The 19119-nt window shown below is 58.1% G+C and overlaps 1 protein-coding gene across 3 annotated transcripts in view; it reads right to left on the reverse strand.

Moving 5' to 3' along the window:
* RBFOX3 (RNA binding fox-1 homolog 3) overlaps positions 1 to 19119 on the reverse strand; it is a 522015-nt gene that overhangs the window by 16510 nt on the left and 486386 nt on the right. For all 3 annotated transcript variants that reach the window (XM_031934306.1, XM_031934305.1, XM_023211645.1), the window contains 2 exons: positions 9739 to 9993; positions 853 to 990 (listed from right to left, as the gene is read on the reverse strand). In XM_031934306.1, coding sequence (XP_031790166.1) covers positions 853 to 990; positions 9739 to 9960 — 360 coding nt within the window. In that variant the 5' untranslated portion in view covers positions 9961 to 9993. The remainder of the gene's footprint in view (positions 1 to 852; positions 991 to 9738; positions 9994 to 19119) is intronic.

Below are 19119 nucleotides of genomic sequence, written 5' to 3' on the forward strand. Positions count from 1 at the left end.
CAGGCAGGGGGAAGAGGAGTTTGGAGGAAGGGAAGAAACATGGCCGGGCCGCATGGTCCTCTGTGGCCAGGGCAGGCCTGGGAGCCCGGCTGAGCCGCCCAGCTGCTGCCCACCCACCACTCAGCAGCCCCCAGCCTCCCGCAGGCATCAACACCTGCTAGGCGCATTCAAGTCCAATAACAACAAAGTGACCAGGACCCAGGGGCAGCCCTGCACGTTCTCAGTGACCCCACTACCGGGGCTGAAGCCCACAGTGCAAAACCCGGAACAGGCCCACGGAATCCAAGACAGGCTTTAATTCCCATTGTGCATCCGGTTCCAAGTTCCCCACCCGGGGGCCCGGCGGACACAGGCCCGGAGAGGTTGACTGCCTGGCCCCAAGGCACACAGGAGAGGCCAGGGCTGGAGCTGCTGCTCTGTGGGAGGCTGGGCTGCCCCTCCAGGTACCCTCTTGTAAGGAGACAGGAGCCAGAATGTGGGAATAGGGCGGTCATAACCAATCTGGCTGCGAGGCCCCAAGGCACTCTAGGAAACCCCTGAGATCAGGTGGTCTAGGGACCATGGGTGAACTTCTAGCTGGGAACAGGAGTGGGGTTTGAGGGGCAGCCACAACAGATCCCCCTAGTCCTCAGCTCGAGGCCTTCCTCTTCCCCGCCACCCTCCCAACAGTTTCAGGTCAGAGTGGGGCTGGGCCCAGGAGGGAAGGAATCCTGGGGCCCTGGAGGCTCCTGGTGCAGTGGGAGGCAGGGAACCCAGAGGAGCAGGTGTGGGCAGGAAGGCAGGGCCTGTGGGTGCCACCCCGGAGCTGGGGCAGGTGTGGAGAGCAGGATGGGCAGGGCCACGCACACTCACCCCGAACATTTGCCGCAAGTCGGGGTCCCTGAACCGGAAGGGGATGTTGGAGACGTGTAGCCGCTTGGGCTGCTGCTTCTCTGTAGGGTCGGAGGGGTGGAGCGGCTGGCTGTCCGTCTGTGCCGCCTCGTCTGTCTGCTGCAGGGAGAGGACTGGGCTGCGGAGGCTGCCTCTGTGTGCGGGGTTGCCCGTCCCCTCTGCTGAAGGGAGGGCAGGGTCTAAAGGCCAGATTCTCCCCCACCCTTCTGGGCCTCTCCCATCCCTGGGCTGGGATCCTTGGCAGAATCTGGGCAGACGGTTTCCATGAGATACAGCACAGGGGCACCTCACACAGAGAGGCCCCACCTCTAGGCCTTTGCCCAAACTGCAGGTGAGGCCGCCTCCCTCCTGCCATCCCAGTGCAAGGCCTCCTGGCCTGCTCTGCTCTCTGCTCCCACAGCCCAGCCCTGTCCACAGAGGCTGAACCTCCACGGTGTCTTAGCCCCACTGACATCTCAAGGCAGTTCTGGGAGCCCGAGGACCCCACTTGCTTTCAAGTCCTGATGATGAAGTGGTGAGCTGGAGACAGATGTCAGCCCGGCCCGAGGGTCCGCCTGTCTGAAGGTGCTGCCTCTTCATGTCCCCCCATCCCCGCCATGCTCCTGCTTATTCCAGCCTGCTGCCGCCACTCAGAACCTTTGGGGTTCACCTCCAGAAGCCTCTCCCAAGGCAGGGGGTGGCTGAGTCCAGTCCTTTATAGTCCCCATTTGGACCCAAACACTGGGGGGCAGATGGGCTCCCAAAGACTTGGGTCTCAGGAAACAAAAGCCACGCAGCCCCCAGCTCCCCGTGAGAAGGCAGGGGTGCCGCCCGAGGCAGCACAGTGTGGCCCGTGTGAGGCTTTTCCTGCGTGGTCTTCTCCAGTGGACTGGCCACGAGCTCACGGCAAGCCTGGCCTTCAGTCTGGCTGGGTCTCGGCTGTATCCACAGAGCAGGAACTCCGGACACGCGGCGGGTGCTTCATCAGCATCGGCCGGACGGATGCACAGGTGACTCTCTGAGGTGGCCATTAGCGCATCACGACCTGGGTCCCTGGGTCCAGGCCCCAGGGGCTCTACAGGCCAGTTCCGTGGATGCAGCCAAGCCGCAGGTGCCAGCCTCACAGACTGTTTCCCCGCTCAGCCTACTGGCAAGGCGGGTGGGTGGCACAGGAGCACCAGGGTGCAGGAGAGGCCCTCGGTGGCGACAGGCACAGGTGGTGGGTGCACACCCCAGCTCCCACAGGGTGCCTTGGAGGGGCTCTCACCGTCCACACTTCCTTCAGCAATTTGAGCTCGGCTGCCCATGGCTACAGCAGGCTGACAGTGTACTTTTTATTGGCTTCCTTCGCCTTCCCACCTCAATTCCACGCTGCCTCTTACGGGTTTTGTGAGATCATCTCCCAAATACACCCTTTGCATTTGAATCCTTGGCTCTGGGCCTCCTGATACTCCCGGTGGACAGCTGGAGGCCACACACAGAGAACCCCTCCTCAGAGGCCAACTGGGCTTCTGGGACGGGATGCCAGCCGAAGGTAGGAGGGTCTTGGCTCCAGCCATCTGGATCCTTTCTGGAGTGGCAGTAGAGGAGACTGGGGTCCCTGAGAGGCCTACACTGCAGTCGGTACAAATGGAAGGCTGGTGGCATGGTCTCCCACGTGGCCTGCGGAGCAGAGGCAGCCAGTCTGGGAGCAAGAGAAAAGCCAAGACGAGAGGCCCCAGAGAGCCATTCCCACGCGTCTCCAGCCAGGCGAAGCACCTGGCTGCTGAAGCCACTTTCCGGAGGGCATCTGTCGCGGGCAACCAAAGGAGTGCTGAGTCAGGACGAGTGGGGAGTGGGGAGCCTGGGGTCACAGTGCCAGCGGCCTCGGCCCATGGCAGAGGAAATGGAGGCAGAGCCGTGCCAAGGTCACAGTACAGCTAAGTGGCCAGAGCTTGGTCTCTCGACTCCTGTCTGAGTGGCTGTCCGGCTGTCGCCGCCCCCTGCATGGCCGCCCTGGTTGTCCTTTCTGGAAGGACAGGCTCTCCCCTGCATTTCTGCATGTGGTCAGGAAGCCGCTGACCAGGCTCCAGGGCAGCAGGTGCCCCTAGGTGCCAAGAGGGGAAGTTACCACTTCCTGGGCTGCGCTGGGAGGTGGAGGACACAGCCTCTGCTGTACCGCAGCTTCTTCCCTGACAACAGCCCCTAGCGCGGGCGGTGGGGCAGGCTGGGAGTGGGGTCCACGTCCCTGATGCACCTCTGTCCCCCGCGTTGAGAAGTGAGGATGCAGCACACACCCCACAGCGTGGGGAGGTGACAACGTGGGAACCGCCGTCCTGGAGCTCCCTGGACGTGCGCTGCAGGACCTGTCTCAGCAGACGCGCCATGTGGTGTGCTGACCCAATTCCGACGGGCATGTGTCCTGAGCTCTACGTGTTCCCAAGGCATGAGGCTTTGTGTGGATCCCGCATCTCCCTCAGGACCCCAAGAGGTGGAAAGTGGCCACGGCTCTCGGAGGGCATGAGCCCCCAGGCTTAGGCAAGTTGCATGGCTGCTTCTTGGGGTTCCCTGACATGTGCCACCCCCATCAGTGGGGGCTGGGCTTTGGCATGGAGGCATCCGTGGTGGGCACAGTTGGCAGGGCCAGGAGGGTGGACGACAGGCCTCCGGAGACTCCTGGTCTGGCTGGTACCAGGTCTATCAGGTCCCCAGCAACACAGGGCAGCTGACTCTGGCTCCAAGGGGGTAGGCAGGGGGCTCCTCCATCCAAGCCTAGGGAACTGGAGATGCCCCGAAGCCCAGTTTCCCAGTTTTGCCGCCATCCTCCTTGGTCCCAAATTTTCTTGCAGAAAGCAAGCCTGTGCTAGGCCTCCGGAGGGGACGACCTTACCCCTGAACCAAGGCGAGACCGTCCAAACATCCGCCGATCTTTACGGAGGTCTGAACCCCACCCTCCCGCCGGACAGGCGTGGGTCTTTCCTCCTCAGTGGACAGGGACGCACCGGTGCCCTCTGCTGCTCTTGGGTACAGGTGACTGAGTCATCCCAGATTCAGGAATCCAGCCTGGATAGGGGCATGCAGCTCTGGCCTCTGAGCAGCAGAAGGCGGTGGTCAGCAGGCCAGGGCGGCCACGATGGCGGGAACCGGCCCCGCGCCCACCCAGGGGAGCTGGGGCATCCACCCCAAAGTCCTAAAGGGAAGCAGCTGAGGATGAGGCAGGAGGAATGGGGTGATGGGGTGTGAGTGGCAGGAGCCATGAGTGGGGCCAGGACACAGGTGAGGAAGAAGCTGTTCTATCCCTGCTCAGCCCTGGGCAGAGGCTAAGTGGGTTCCATGGCTGTGAAAGTGTCACGTGTGCAGGTAAGCCCTACGCGTGACTGCACATGGGCTGCCCTGGGCCGGGGGAAGGGGGCCCTACAACCGCTGATTGTAGCGGTCCAGCAGCCTCCACTGCCTTTCCAACTTTTTCAGGGGCTTTCTTTCCCCCACTTAAAAAGAGAAAAAAAAAAAAAAATCTTTGTTTCTCATTCTCAAACGCAGGGAAAGAGGGAAAAACAGGACCGCCCTTTCCTCCTGATTGAGCTGGGGGTCCTGCTTCTGCGTCTTTCCCCAGTTCTGTCTTGGCCTGGCCATTATGGACACCCCCCCCAGCCCATTCAAGTTCAGGGTGGGGGGGTCTAGATGCCACACAGCATCTCCCACTCTCCACATCCTCTGAGGAGCCTGCACCCACTTTCGCCTGGGCCCCCCAAGCTTGGTCCAGAGATAGGCAAAGGGAATGAGCCCCGGGCAGGGTCTGGTGGACCTAGGCAGACCCTGGACAGCAGGTGGGACCCGGCGGCTGTTGTGGCACAGAACCAAGCTGTGCTGCTGCAACACAAGATGAACCAGTTTTTGAAAATCCCTTCCTCGACAGCGCCATCTCTCGTTCCTTCAAAGACCTCCTGGGCGCTCAGGCAAGGACCCGCCTTGGTGAGCCCCCAGTGGGCGGCCAGTCAGCCTTGGAGGACAGGTTCTCCGTGTGGTCGCAACCTAGCCACTGGAAGTGTCTGCCTCAGAGCCTGGCGGCCCTGATTGTCGGCTCCCACGTGGCATTTGAAGAACACAGGATTCCAAGCCCCTCTGCACTGTGGCACGGGCAGCCGACTGATGCCTCTTCCACTCCCACCTCCCAGCCTGGGTAGGGGCATCTCAGCTGAGCCTCACTGCGGTGTTGCTTTGGGGACCATCGCCTCCTCGCTTCTGCCTTTCTCAGGCCAGTGGCCAGCCATGGCTACCCTTCACCCTTTCCATAAGCCGTGAGAGCCAAGAACACAGTGACCGAGGGCTGCAGCTCCTGGCGGAGGAGACAGAGCCTCGGCCAGACTATGAGGCCTGTAGTTATAGACGAGGTGGCCCAAATGGAAGATCAGGGCAAGTGCGGGAGTTTCTGAGAGAAGGCTCAGGCCCAACGGATGGCAGAGAGGACAGAGGTTCATCCTGGGGTCACCCGGCAGAGAGGCCTCCAGGGACCTGGCCGTAGGCATCTATGCTTGCAGTGAAGCCAGGGGTGCAGAGCCCAGATCCCCATTGGGCAGTGGGGCAGGTGCTGTCCTCTCAGGCATCAGGCCCTTGCCGCCCACGTGGAGTCCCTTCTGGCAGGTGGAGGAGCCCATGTGGGTTCTGGAAAACACCAGTCTCATCCTGTCTCCCTCTCCCTGGCTGGCCCTCCACAGTGACCCTCCGTGCTTTGGCATTTTCTATCTGCATGCTAATCTCTTTTTTTTCTCAGAGTCTTGCTCTGTCGCCCAGGCTGGAGTGCAGCGGCGTGATCTCGGCTCACTGCAACCTCCACCTCCTGGGTTCAAGTGATTCTCCTGCCTCAGCCTCCGGAACAGCTGGGATTACAGGCGCCCACTACCATGTCTGACTAATTTTTGTATTTTTGTAGATACAGGGTTCCACCATTTCGGCCAGTCTGGTCTGGAACTCCTGACCTCGTGATCCACCTGTCTCTGTCTCCCAAAGTGCTGGGGTGACAGGCGTGAGCCAATGCACCTGGCCTGTTAGCAAGCTGAGGGTCCCTTGAGCATAAGGACAGTGTGTGACCCCCCAAGAGCCCACAGTGCTGGCACCTGCCTGACCCTGAGTGAATAAATGCTCCAGACGGTGACCCCCGCTGGGGAACACAGACCTTGGCGGTGGCTCAAGGTAGTGAGATGGGGTCCCCTGATCCTTCCACAGCCCCTCATCGCACTCTGTACCCTGTGCTGCATTTATCCAGAGAAGGCAGGTGACATCGTGGTGAGAGGTGAGAGAAACGGAGCCTGTGTGCAGGGGTGCGTGCCCCTCGTGGGTTCTTGTCACATGTCTCTTCCCATCACGGATGAGCAGAGACGCCCCTGCCCTACCAGGAAGCAGCCTCCATATCTCTGGATGGTGAAAAGAAGTGTTCTGCTCAGAGGGGATGAGCCTTCCTGGGAATGATGTAGCCGGAAAGTCACTGGAGATGGTTGGGACCCACCCAAGGGCAAGACCACACAAATCAGCGCACGCTCTGCCTTCTGTGGGAAGTCTCAGTGGCGGTGAGGGACCGGTGGCCCCCAGGAGCCCCATGTTTCTCGCTGCAGGGTCCGCTGTGCTTCTGTGACTAGGAGTTGGGGGTGCATCCCACCTGGGTGGTGGCAGTGTTGGGAAAAGCCCTGAGTTGGCTGAACACAGATTTCCCACCAATTCCCGGCTACAAACCCTCCTGAGGGGAGGAGGAGCAGGAGGAGGCCTCGTGGTTCCAGAAAGTCCAGGAAAGTCTTTCCAGAGCTGGGGCCCAGCCTGTCTTTGAGGGTCCTGGGGTGGAGGAGACGGGGAGGTAGAGGCATGGGGATGGGCTGCAGGGGCCACCGTTCTCTCCCATTGACGCCATCAGCCCTAGGTCCTAGAACGGAACAGGCCGCCTGTGTGGGCCCCTGGGCCTGGACAGCACCCTGCTGTCTAGGGGCCGGCTCTGCCACAGCTACCAGTGGGGCGGGTGATATGGGGGCTGGACAGGTGCTCCGAGCTCCCCCTTTCCACTGGCCCTGGCCATGCCACCTGCCAGGGCAGCCCATGCTCACCAGAAGAAGAAAGTCCCCTTGGCGGAGAGGGTGGGAAGCCCTGGTGGCCTCTGGGTCCAGGAAGCGTCCGGGGGTTGCAAGCCCTGACCTGGTGCCAACCTGGGCAGCAGGCTCTCGGGGGGTTCCCTGGGTGGCACTTCAGGAGTGGTGGGGAAGGAAGAGACCAGGGTACTTGGTGGCTGCACATGGGCCCTCGAGTGCTCCAGGAGCCCAAGGAGACACTCTGACCTAGGCAGGTCTGGACCAAAGCTCTGAACTCACCCCATTTCCTATCCCGAAGATCTAGACCCCAATACCAGGCTGCTTGGGGCAGGGCCAAGGGGAGGCTCCAGGGAGCTGAAAGGGCCCTGCTGATGACCCAGGGACAGGGTCCGGGGACACCCGAGTCAGCAGGGAGCGTTCGGCCTTCAGCTGTGAGTGCTGGGCAGCCTCTGGGAGGAAGGAGCTCCTGGAATCTGGAACAGCTGCCTTCCGAGGTGGGAAGGCTCCGTGTGAACAAACACTCCAAGGTGGGGAGCGCGCGGCCTCCGGGGCGGCTCAGGTCTTGGTTCTTCCTGGGGCACCACACCGATGCCGTGACTTCTGCCGGCAGCCCCGCCCTGGGTGCAGGTCATGGAGAATGACTCTCCTCTGGAGCCTCGGATGAAAGATCTGCAGACCACGCCCACGGATGAAGGATCTGCAGACCACACCCACAGATGAAGGATCTGCAGACCACGCCCACGGATGAAGGATCTGCAGACCACGCCCACGGATGAAGGATCTGCAGACCATGCCCACGGACCCTTCGCCAGACCTGAGAGACCCCAGCCTGAAGAAAGGAAGGTCAAGGCCGTCTGCCATCCCCTGGGCTCTGGGTGCTTCCTGCCTGGACACACTTCCTGGGGAGGCTCCGGAGGCTGGTGACTGGGGGGTGAGACTCCCATCCTCCTAGTCGGAGAGTTCTTCATCGGATGCAGCGTTCGCCTTTTCAGCGGCTGCTGCTTACTTGGGGCTTCTCTCCATGGTCCGTGGACCCTCACGGGCAAGCCAGACCCAAGCCAGCCTCTGTTTCCGACTTTCCTGTCCTTGCGTGGCAGGAACCAGGGAACAGGGCTGGGCCGTTTCTTCTTTGTAGCCTCAGTGCCAGTTCAGTGCCTGGCACACGGCAGGTACCCAGCAAATGTCTGTTGAGTGAAGGAAGACTTTATGTGTGTCCTGGGTAGGCTGTGTTTGGTGGCTCCAGGTGTCCAGGAGGCATCTGGCCTTGGTTCTGTTGTTCAGTTAGAGCGCCAGGTCCGTCCCCACTCTGTCATCTGTGCATCTGACCCTGTTGCTTCTGGTTTTCTTGTGGGACGAACCCCTGAGGCTCACCAGGAGAGACCCCCTCGTTTGTCTATAAGGTGGCTGCCAGAGATTTGAGCAGATGAGCTGTGTCTGCTGGAGTCAGTCAGAAAGAGACCCAGCCTGCTCTAGCGTGACTTGTTTACGGTGAACCCGGCTTGGCTCCCGGGATCATCTCTTTCTTTTCTAAGCACACACAAGGCGTGGGTTTGATGAATCAGAACCAGAGCAGCCGGGGAAGCATGACTTGGCCCCCACTTCTACCACCCCAGGGCCTGGCCTTTTCCGTGTGTGTCCTGTGGCTGTAGGAACCCTGGGTATCAGGATGCTGAGGGGCACTGGAAAGGCTGATGGCCTCGGGGCAGATTCCAGCTGGGCGGGGCTCCAAGCAGGGAGGAAGGGCACCACCTGGGTGCCAGATGAGGGTCATGTCCAGCCCAGGAGGCAGCTGGGTGGGCTCTCTCCACAGAGGGCCTGGGTGATGCTGGAGGAAGTCCCTGCCCAGGCATGCACCAAGGGAAGGCTCCTATCTGCATCCACACAGCACGTTGGGAGCCAGGCTGGACCGCGGGAGGGCTGAGGCAGTTGGGAAGGGACCCCCATTGGGAGCCGCCAGGGCGGTGCCACTCCCGGGCAGTGCAGAGAGCTCTGGCCTCCTGCCCAGCCCCGCCAGCTAGCACATCCAGTGCTGGGACAGGGCCAGCGGGGACAGTTGGATGAACCTGGAGCCCCAGAGCAGGGGCAGGGGAGGCACATGGACATCTCAGTGGAGGGGACCAGAGAAAAGAAATAGACTGGCCGGGACTCTGCAGGGTGGGTAGAGTCAGGGCCTGGTCTTTGTACCCAGAGCCCACCCCAGGCCGGCAGCTTGGCCAGTCCCTGCCGGCTCTCTTTGCTCTCAGGAAATCTGAGAAGTGAGGGCTCAGCACTTTTGCCTGGGAGCTGCATTACAACCACATAATTGAAGCTATCTGATTGGAGGTCAGCCAAGCAGGTAGATTACAAGTGATTAGAAATGATAGGAGGGCCTGCAACCCGAGACAGCTCAGAGGGCCCTGGGCCGCCTCCGCGGCTCTGCCTCTGCCCTCCGCCCGTCTCTTTCACTTTCTACTAACAGGTCTCTGGCAGCGAGGACACCTCCCAGCTGGGTGAGTGTTTGCTCGAAGAAGGGAAGCCAGGCCCAGGCGGCTGGAGGAGGGTGGCTGCCACCCCACCCCTCAGTGCCCGGCCGTCCCTCCAAATGCCTGCTCACCACAAAGCTCCTTGGTGCTGGGGTTGAGCAGGGGCTGGAAGTGCCTTTGCTGGGGTAACTTCTGGCCCAGGAGCCCCATAAAAGGCTCGCCCTCCACACACAGAGGCCCTGCCCAGGTCCCCCACCCATCTGGTATACCTCATGCCCTCCTGGGCCACCCTTCTTCTGGGTGGGCGTTCCTCCCTGAAGCTCCAGGGCTGGGCCTGGGGTCGTGGGGGCCCTTACCGGCACTGTCTGGGTCCCGGCGATGGGCTGTGTGCTGGCCTCGGAGCCTGGCTGCTCGGGGTGGGTCTGTGCTGGTGTGTACAGGGTCATGCCATGCTCTGGGGGGACCGGGGTCTGGCCGGAGTAGTCCTGCGTGGGGTGCGGTGGGGGCGGGGCATACTCGGCAGGGATGCCGTTCTGTGGCGGAGGGGGGTACTGGGCAGGGGGGTAGGGCTGGGCCATTGCTTCAGGCGGAGCCGTGGCGTCCTGATCGCTCTGTGGAAGGAGAGAGAGCAAGGCCTGGTTAGAATCTTGTCCCCTTCCCGGAGCCCCTGAGGATGGGGCCTTGTGGCTGAGCAGAGCTTTTCCAGCAGTATTTTCAGCAGCCTTTCCCCGGCCCCTCCATGGGGGGGTCCCCGGCATGGGAACCAGCTCAGAGCAGGAGGGGGTGCCGCGCTGGGAATGCCGGGGAGTCGGCTCTGGAGTCAGATGGCGCTGGGTTTCAGCCCATTGCCTCACACTTGTCAGACCTGGGTACAAGAACAACTGAAGGGTTTTTTTAAACTACCTGATTTTTAAAAAGTTAACCATTTTAAGATAACAGTAGGCTCATGCAGCTGTAAGAAATAACAGAGTGATCTGTACAGCTTGTGCCCAGGGTCCTCATGGTAACATCCATAAAACCACCACCAGCAGGATACTGACATGGATTCACACAACACACAGAACGTTCCACCAGCGCGAGGACTACTGCTCTTCCCCTCTTAGTGCCAACCTACCTGCTTCCCACCTCCTTGAGAATTTTAAGTCTTGGCAGGTGGATCACCTGAGGTCAGGAGTTCAAGACCAGCCTGGTCAACGTAGTGAAACCCCGTCTCCACTAAAAATACAAAAAGTAGCTGAATGTGGTGGTGGGTGCCTGTAATCCCAGCTACTCAGGAGGCGGAGGCAGGAGAATCACTTGAACCTGGGAGGCAGGGGTTGCAGTGAGCCAAAATCGCGCTACTACACTCCAGCCTGGGCAACGAGGGCGAAACTTCGTCTTCAAATGATTTGAAGCTTCGGTTTTGTCACTGGAAAGCAGGAGTGAGAGGGCACTGCCCAGCCCGCACCTGGATCCCTGGAAGTGACTGTGCAGAAGCTGAACTCAGGGCCTCCTGCTTCCCCTGCCAGTGATGTCCGTGACAGTGAGGTATATTGAGAAGGGGCAGGAAGGGTTCCAATCTCTGTCTCAAGGATCTCTGAGGAGCTCTGGAAGATCTGTCTGTGCCCCCTCAAAGGCCTGCTGTCCCAAGGGGGGAAAACTGCTCCCGCAGCCACTCTCAGAGGCTCTTAGAAGCCCAGGCCCTTGGGCAGGACCCCAGAAGCAACATAGGGCAGTGGCTGTCAAAGTGGAGGGCCTGGGCCCACAGCAGCAGCAGCACCTGGGAGCTTTCTGGTGGGCAATGCAGATTCCAGGGCGCACCCCAGGCCTCCTCCGGCAATCTGCGTGCACTGAGAACCACTGACTTAGGGCCTGAGAAGCAGCCCTCGTGGGAAGACCTTATGACCCCAAGAGGAGGGCTGGGGTCTTTCACAGGGCCAGAGAGCAAGATGCAGGTGGAGGCGGCAGAGGGAAAGAGGCTCCGGCCTCCTCCACTTGCTGTCCTCCACTGCAGACACAGCCTGGGGCTCAGGATCTCCTGAACAGGCGAGGCACTCGCCCCCCCCAGGTGTCTGCGGTGAGGAGGCCTCACCGCCTGGAAGGACAGATGCCACCTCTGCCTGGAGCAGCCCACCCGTGTGTTAGGACCCCTGCTCAGATGTGGACGGGTCTGACACTCACAGCCGCCCCGGCAAGGACAGCCAGGAGTCTGCGTCCTTGCTGAAGGTGGGGTTTGCTGTGGGGAGGAGGAACGCCCAGCAGGGAAGCGGCTGCTCACCTCCTTCACCCGCGCCTCCACCCCATGCTCCCATCGCCCGGGGCCACGCACACTTTGTTCACACCACACACTTTAGTGAGCACCTACTAGGTGCAGACAGAGGCTGGGGGCTGCCCTCACAGGGCGGTCTTTCTCCCGCTTTCCTCCACACCCACATCCCCCTCTGCCTGGCTCCTGTGTTCTCAGCCTCCGGAAAGTGCCTCCCCCAGCTAAAGAGGGGCCAGCCCCTCATGTGCCCATGCTCCCCGCACGGGTGGACCTGGCATGTCTACCTCTGTCCTGCCTGCCCCACTCCTGGCCTGTCCTCTGCATCCTTCATTCAGTTCCTACAAATCCACCCAACAACTGTTGATTGGGTACCTGGGGTGTGCCAGGCCCATGCCAAGGAAGGGGCTATGTTGGCAGCAACGCCGACAGCCCCTGCTCCCTGCTGGTGGGGCTTGCAGTCCAGCGGGAACTGAAAGCTTCAGGAAACAATGGCTCAGACGCCAAACCATTGTTACAGCACTGGGGGCTGTAAGGGGCCTGGCTGCACCAGGGAGGTGGCCCCAAGGGATGGTCCCAGACTGGCTGTTCTGCTTCAGACCCGGCCACCCCTCCTTCTATTTACAGGCCCCAAACCCTCTGCCCAGGGGCCGAGCAACCTAGGGTGGGTGTAACCAGCTGGAAGGGTGAAGCCTGGGCAACCCAGCTGGGCCCTGCTCCCTGAAGCTTCCAGTGCCAGTCGTCCCTGGGCTCTGCAGCGGGGGCCGTCTCGGTGCTCGTCACCCTGGGACAGACTCGCTGAGTGGGAACCTAAGGAGCAGAAATGCTGTCCTCCTCTCATCCCCACCCCTCCGCAAAGCCAGCTGGTTCCTCCCCTCTCTCTGCTGACTCTGAAACTGGGGCGACATTCAAGCTCCTGAGCCATGGGAGGGAAGCACACACGTGTGCACGCATACACACTCACGGGAGGTTCCCGGCTCACTGCTCCAAAATAGCTGGCGAGGCCCCATCGTCCATTGTTAGCAAACGTGTTGGTGACGAGTCCAGTGGGAAGGGGTGGATCCATGAGAGAGGAGGAGAGGGAGGGGAGTCGGGGCACCCAGGAGGGGTGGAGAATATCTAGCACCCGGGATGGCCAGAGGCAAAATCAGGAAAACAGGAGCAAGAGAGTGAAGAGAAAGTGGAAGGCGCAGCGTGAGGGCCCTGCAGACCCGGGGGAGATGAATTTGCTGATAAATATTTGATTAGAGCCTTCACCAACTTGCACCGTCTTCCCAGCGCCCCCCGGCTCCTCCACCTCCTCTAAGACCTGAGAAAGAGTGGGCTCCTGGTCAGGTGCAGTGGCTCATGCCTGTAATCCCAGAACTTTGGGAGGCTGAGGTGGGAGGACTGCTTGAGCCCAAGAGTTTGAGACCACCCTGGGCAACACAGTGAAACCCTCTCCACAATAAATTTAAAAAAAAATTAGCCAGGCATGGTGGTACATGCCTATAGTCCCAGTTATGTGGGAGGCTGAGGCAGGAGAATTCCTTGAACCTGGAGGTTGAGGCTGCAGTGAACCAAGATCACACCACTGTGGTCCAGCCAGGGTGACAGAGCAAGACCCTGTCTCAAAAAAAGGAAAAAAAAAAAAAAAAAAAGAGGGGGCAGCTCCTGTCCTGTCCCGTCTGCTTCTCACCCTACCTCTAACCCTCTGCAGGGCTCTCATCCCTGTCATTCAACTTGGGGCTGAATGACAGCTGCCAATCACTCTCACTTCAGGTTCTGCAGGGCTGGAGCCTAGAGCCCTAACAAGTGACAGGGGAACCTGCCAACATAAAGGTGGGGGCTCTGGCAGTAGGTGCCAGATCTGTGGGCGTCTGTGGTGGGCAAGAGGTCCCTAGGAGATGGGGACATTTTAGGGACATTTGTGACACTAGAATAAAAACAGCATATTTGAGCCCACAGTGCTCCCTGCTTTTATAGACGCTCATTCTTTGAGTGGACATTTCCCCCTTCCCCAGCTAATAAAACCGAGGTGCAGAGACAAAGTGAATTGCCAGGCTAGTATGGGAGGACCCCAGAGAGCAGCACCGGCAGCCGGGATCCCAAACCCACCGTCTGCAGCTCCACATGGAATTGTAGCCCTGCCCAGGGGGGTTTGCCAGGGAGAGGAGGTTTCACAGCCAAGCATCGGGGTCTAGACCCTGCAATGCATGGGGATGGGCTCCAATGTCCCCTCTTAGCCACCAGGTGGTCCTGGAGACTGTCTGTCTTCTCTGCACAGGTTTCTCCAACTGCAAATGGTCACCATGGAGCCTGGGCAGAGGAAATGCAGAATGAAAGCCTAAGACCCCTCAGGGGGGTTAGGGTGACCAGCAACATCCCTGCCCTGCGTGTCCTCCACACCTGTGCTGGGGTGGCCGTGGTCCTGCAAGCGGCTCTCAGAACTGGCTACACATCCCAGTCACCTAGAGAAGTGTCCACACCTGGGCCACACTCCTGAACAACAGAGGCCACTTACAACCAACGTTTCCCAAGAGATTCTGACGTGTAGCCCTGGTGGAGAGCCCCAGACCAGAAAAGCAAAGTGTATCAGGCCCATCCTGAGAGGGCACGTGAACGCCCAGCACACAGAAGACTGTGCAGCCAGGATCTGTCCCATTGCTTCTCTTCTTCCCAGGTCGGCTGGGGTCAGAGTCGATAAGGGCCTGGGGTTGGGTGGTGTGACTGGAGGAGCTCCTGCTGGGCTACGGGGCTTATCTCAGATGACCTCATGTTGGACCAGCTTGTGGAAGGATCTGGTTCCCCAGCGGACTGTGCATTCTCAGAGACTGGGGACCATTTCACTCACCCTTTGTCCCCATATCCCTGCACTCAGCACAGCACCCTGTTGTACTCAGAAGAGTCTCAGTGTACATGAACGGGTGGATGCATGTATGTATGTATGTATGTATGTATGGATGGATGGATGGTAGAGGTGCATGGATGGGCAGGTGGGTGGATGGAAGGATAAATGGATGGTTGGATAGACGGGTGGATGGATGGATTAAAGGGTGGGTAGATAAGTGGATGGATCAGAAGGTGGGTAGATGGATGAGTGAATGAATGGATGGAAGGGTGGATAAATGGGTGGATGGCTGAATGAATGAGAGGGCAGATGGATGGGTGGGTGGATGGATGAATGGATGCGTGGATGGGTGGATGGATGGATTGACGGATGGCAGGGTGGATGGAAAGACCGATGAATGGATGGAAACAAGGGTGGATGAAAGATTGGTGGGTGTGTGGATGCACGGATGAATGGATGGGTGGATGGCTGGATGGAAAGATGGGGGTGTTGATGGGTGGGTGGATGGATGGGTGGGTGGGTGGATGGATGGACAGATGGATGAATGGATAGATGGGTGGATGGATGGATAGATGGATGAGTTTAAAGATCGTGGATAAGTTGTTATCCTCCCTCCCTCCACAAACTTGCCCCCCTCTTCTATCATCACTTGTGCCTAGCAAAACTGCTAAGACCCAGCTCTTCCTGCTCCACTCCACAGCCCATGCTGATGGAGATAAACACAAAATCACCCTGAATGATTCATTCAGAATCCATGACCACCCTCTGCCATGGGCCTGGCACTGCCATTCAGCTCTCACAACCTGAATGTTGATTTCACCCTTCCTCCTCAATCTTCCAAATGTTCTCCTTTATCCTCACTCTTGGTGAGACCCTGCTCCCTGTTTTCTAGGACACAGGGGACAACATCCACATTCACCTGCCCACCTCCCTGCCTCTAACCTACACCACGCCTTCCCTCCTGTCCCCAGGGATGAACATTGTGCTCCCAGACATGACCAACCACATCACCTGTACACTAGAGAGCAGCCCTTCTCACCATCATGTGCCCACATTTCTGGCAATTCGCCCCTTGCACTCCAGAGCCATCAATGTTTTCCTCCTGCCGGCACCCTGACAGGCTGCAGTCTCTCCCATGATAGGGAAAGAAAACCCTCCTTGACACCATGGCTTTCATCCTACAAACCAAATTCACCACCTCCCTTCGAGCAAAACTTCCCAAATGAGTTGTCTATACCTGTCGCCCCCATTCCCTCACTCCCATTCTCTCTTGATCCCACTCCAAGCCAGCGTTCCGAGGCACCATTCCCTGAAACCACCTTTGCCAAGGTTTTGACATCCACCATACTGAAAATGCAATGTAACCACTGCAATGTGACTCATGTGTCCAGTCCTTGTCTGGTCTGGGCCCTGAGCAGCACTGGCCATAGTTGGTGGCTCCTCTGTGTGGAGACACTTCTCTTGGCTGCACTGCCCCACTCTCGGTTGGTTCGATTTTACCGGAAGCTTCATCTGCATTGCTGGTTCCTGTGCATCTCTCCAACATCTGGATAGTGATGGGCCCCAAAGCTCAGAACTTGGACCTCTTTCTTCCCTGTCTACAGTGACTTTCTGAAGGTTTTGATTTAGTCTCAAAAGTTTAAAAAATTACCTGTATGTTGACAATCCCAAAGTTTTATCTTCATCCTGGACTTCTCCCCAGAATCCCAGCTGCCCCTTGCAGTCTCCACTTGGACATCTGATATACTTTGGCGGTTTGATGTGCCCTCAAAGGGACCTCTGACCTCTCCCCACTACCCCTCTCAAACCCATCTCTGAGGTCTTCCCCATCTCAGGAAACACCTGCCCCAGTCCAGCACATAGTCCTAATCTGGGAGTTACCCTTGACTTGGCTCTTTTGGTTCACACCCCACAAACAGTCCAGTAGCAAACCCTACTGGCTCTGCCTCCAGCCGCCTTGAACCGCCCACTGCTCCCACCTTGGTCGGGCCACCATTATCTCCTGGTCTTCCTACTTCCTCCCTGGCTCCTACAGTTTGTCCTCTGCAGAGTAGAACCCAAAGTCCTGAGATGGCTCCCCCCCACCAGGGACCAGCATGACCCCCACTCCTGCTTCTCTCCTCTTGCTTGTCTCCTCCAGCCACAAATGTCCCCGCTGTTCCTTGAACGTCTAGTTGCCACCTAAGGAATCTGGCACCCAGGTATATAAAAAGGTGCTCACTATCATTGATCATCAGAGAAATGCAAATCAAAAGTATACTGAGATATCATCTCACCCCAGTCAAAATGGCTTAAATCCAAAAGACAGGCAATAACAAAAGCTGGCGAGGATGTGGAGAAAAGGGAACCCTCGTACACTGCTGGCGGGAATATAAATTAGAACAACCACTATGGAGAAGAGTTTGGAGGTTTCTCAAAAACCTAAAAACAGCTACCGTAGGATGCAGCAATCCACCTCTGAGTGTATACCCAAAAGAAAGGAAATCAGTACATGGAAGAGATACCTACACTGCTGTTTACTGCAGCACTGTTTACAACTGCTAAGATTTGGAAGTCACCTAAGTGTCCATCAGCAGATGAATGGATAAAGAAAATGTGGAGCAGATACACAACGGAGTACTATTCAGCCATAAAAAAATGAGGGCCTGTCATTTGCAACAACATGGATGGAACTAGAGATCATTATGTTAAGTGAAATAAGCCAGGCACAGAGAGACAAACATCGCATGTTCTCACTTATTTGTGGGATCTAAAAATCAACACAACTGAACTCATGGACACAGAAAGCAGAAGGGTGGTGACCAGAGGCTGGGAAGGCGAGTGGGGATGGACGGGGGAAGGCGGGGATGGTTAATGGGAATAGAAAAGCAGAAAGAATGGGCCGGGCGCGGTGGCTCAAGCCTGTAATCCCAGCACTTCTGGGAGGCCGAGACGGGCGGATCACGAGGTCAGGAGTTCGAGACCATCCTGGCTAACACGGTGAAACCCCGTCTCTCCTAAAAAATACATAAACCTAGCCGGGCGAGGTGGCTGGCGCCTGTAGTCCCAGTTACTAGGGAGGCGGAGGCAGGAGAATGGCGTAAACCCGGGAGGCGGAGCTTGCAGTGAGCTGAGATCCGGCCACTGCACTCCAGCCCGGATGACAGAGCGAGACTCCGTCTCAAAAAAAAAAAAAAAGAAAAGCAGAATGAATAAGACCTACTATTTGATAGTATAACAGGGTGACTATCGTCAATAATAACTTAATTGTACATTTAAAAATCACTGAAAGAGTATAACTGGATTGTGTGTAATAAAAAGGATAAATGTTTGAGGAGGTGGCCTGATCACATCTTCCCTGATGTGATTATCACACACTGCATACCTCTATGAAAACATCCCATGTAGCCCATAAATATATACACCTACTATGCACCCACAACAACTAAAAATAAGAAAAACGAAAACTAGAGCCTCCCTTCCCAGCTGGTACTCCCCACGCGCCCTGCCCCCGGCCCAGTTCTGCCCTTCCCACTCTGAGTGCCTCCAGGAGTCCACGATCCACTGCCTGCCTCTGCCCCCAGAACCAGCCAGGAGAGAAGGACTTGGTCCCTCCTGCTGTTGAATCTCTGGCATCCAGAGCAGTGTGTGACGCACAGAGGGGACACGCTACCAATGTCCCTAATGGATGGATCGACGCACAAATGAAGAAAGATGTCTGCGTGAGTGTGCTCGCTGACCGAGCTCTACTGTACCCCACAGGCCACCTCATCGAATTCCCACAAGCCTGTAAGGCAGACTCAGGTGTCGGCCTTGCTCTGCAGATGAGGCCTGGGCAGCCATTCCTATAGCACCTGGCAGGCAGGCAGCAGGCAGTGAAGTTTGGCCAGTCCACCCCTTCAGGGGCTACTGATGCAGGGGGGGATAGGCAGGAAACCCGGCTGTGCTGCAGGCCTGCTCTGTGCCCACTGCCTTGCGGCCATCATCTCATCTTTACTCACCATTCCTCCATGTGGTCGGTACCACGAACGCCATTTTTACAGAGGGGCCAAGGCGCCTGCCCAGGGTCACAGAGCTGAGGTTCTCGCATAGACTGCGCCCTCCCACGCACTCTACTGCACATGCCCTCTTCAACACAGCGGGCGGGCAGGCGCGAGATGAGTTGCTGTGGAGGTGGTGGCTGGCTCATCCCAGCATGTGAGTACCACTGGCCATGCTCTTTACAACTCCAGGGTCTAGTGACCACACTGCTAGCCTGAAACCAGCCCTGGTGGGAGCATTTACACCACAGGAATCGGCAAAGGCTGCACATCACACATAAGGGCTGGATTGGGATTTGTCACAGGAGAGAGGGTTGTTAGACATTTACCAGCACACCACTGCCCAACTCCCTTCAATCACACAGCAAGGCTGTGGCCCTGGAGGCCTGATGTTGTGGCAGATAAATGATACTGAATGAGGCTGTCTGCAAAGACTGCACTCAACATTTTAAAATTAAATGCAATTCAAGCAACAGTTGTGGAGCCCCTCCTCTGGGCCTGTATTTAAAGGTGAACAAGGCCGGGCGCGGTGGCTCAAGCCTGTAGTCCAGCACTTTGGGAGGCCGAGACGGGCGGATCACGAGGTCAGGAGATCGAGACCATCCTGGCTAACACGGTGAAACCTCGTCTCTACTAAAAATACAAA

This window comes from Piliocolobus tephrosceles, chromosome 16 (assembly GCF_002776525.5).
Source record: "Piliocolobus tephrosceles isolate RC106 chromosome 16, ASM277652v3, whole genome shotgun sequence".
Classification (NCBI taxonomy): domain Eukaryota; kingdom Metazoa; phylum Chordata; class Mammalia; order Primates; family Cercopithecidae; genus Piliocolobus; species Piliocolobus tephrosceles.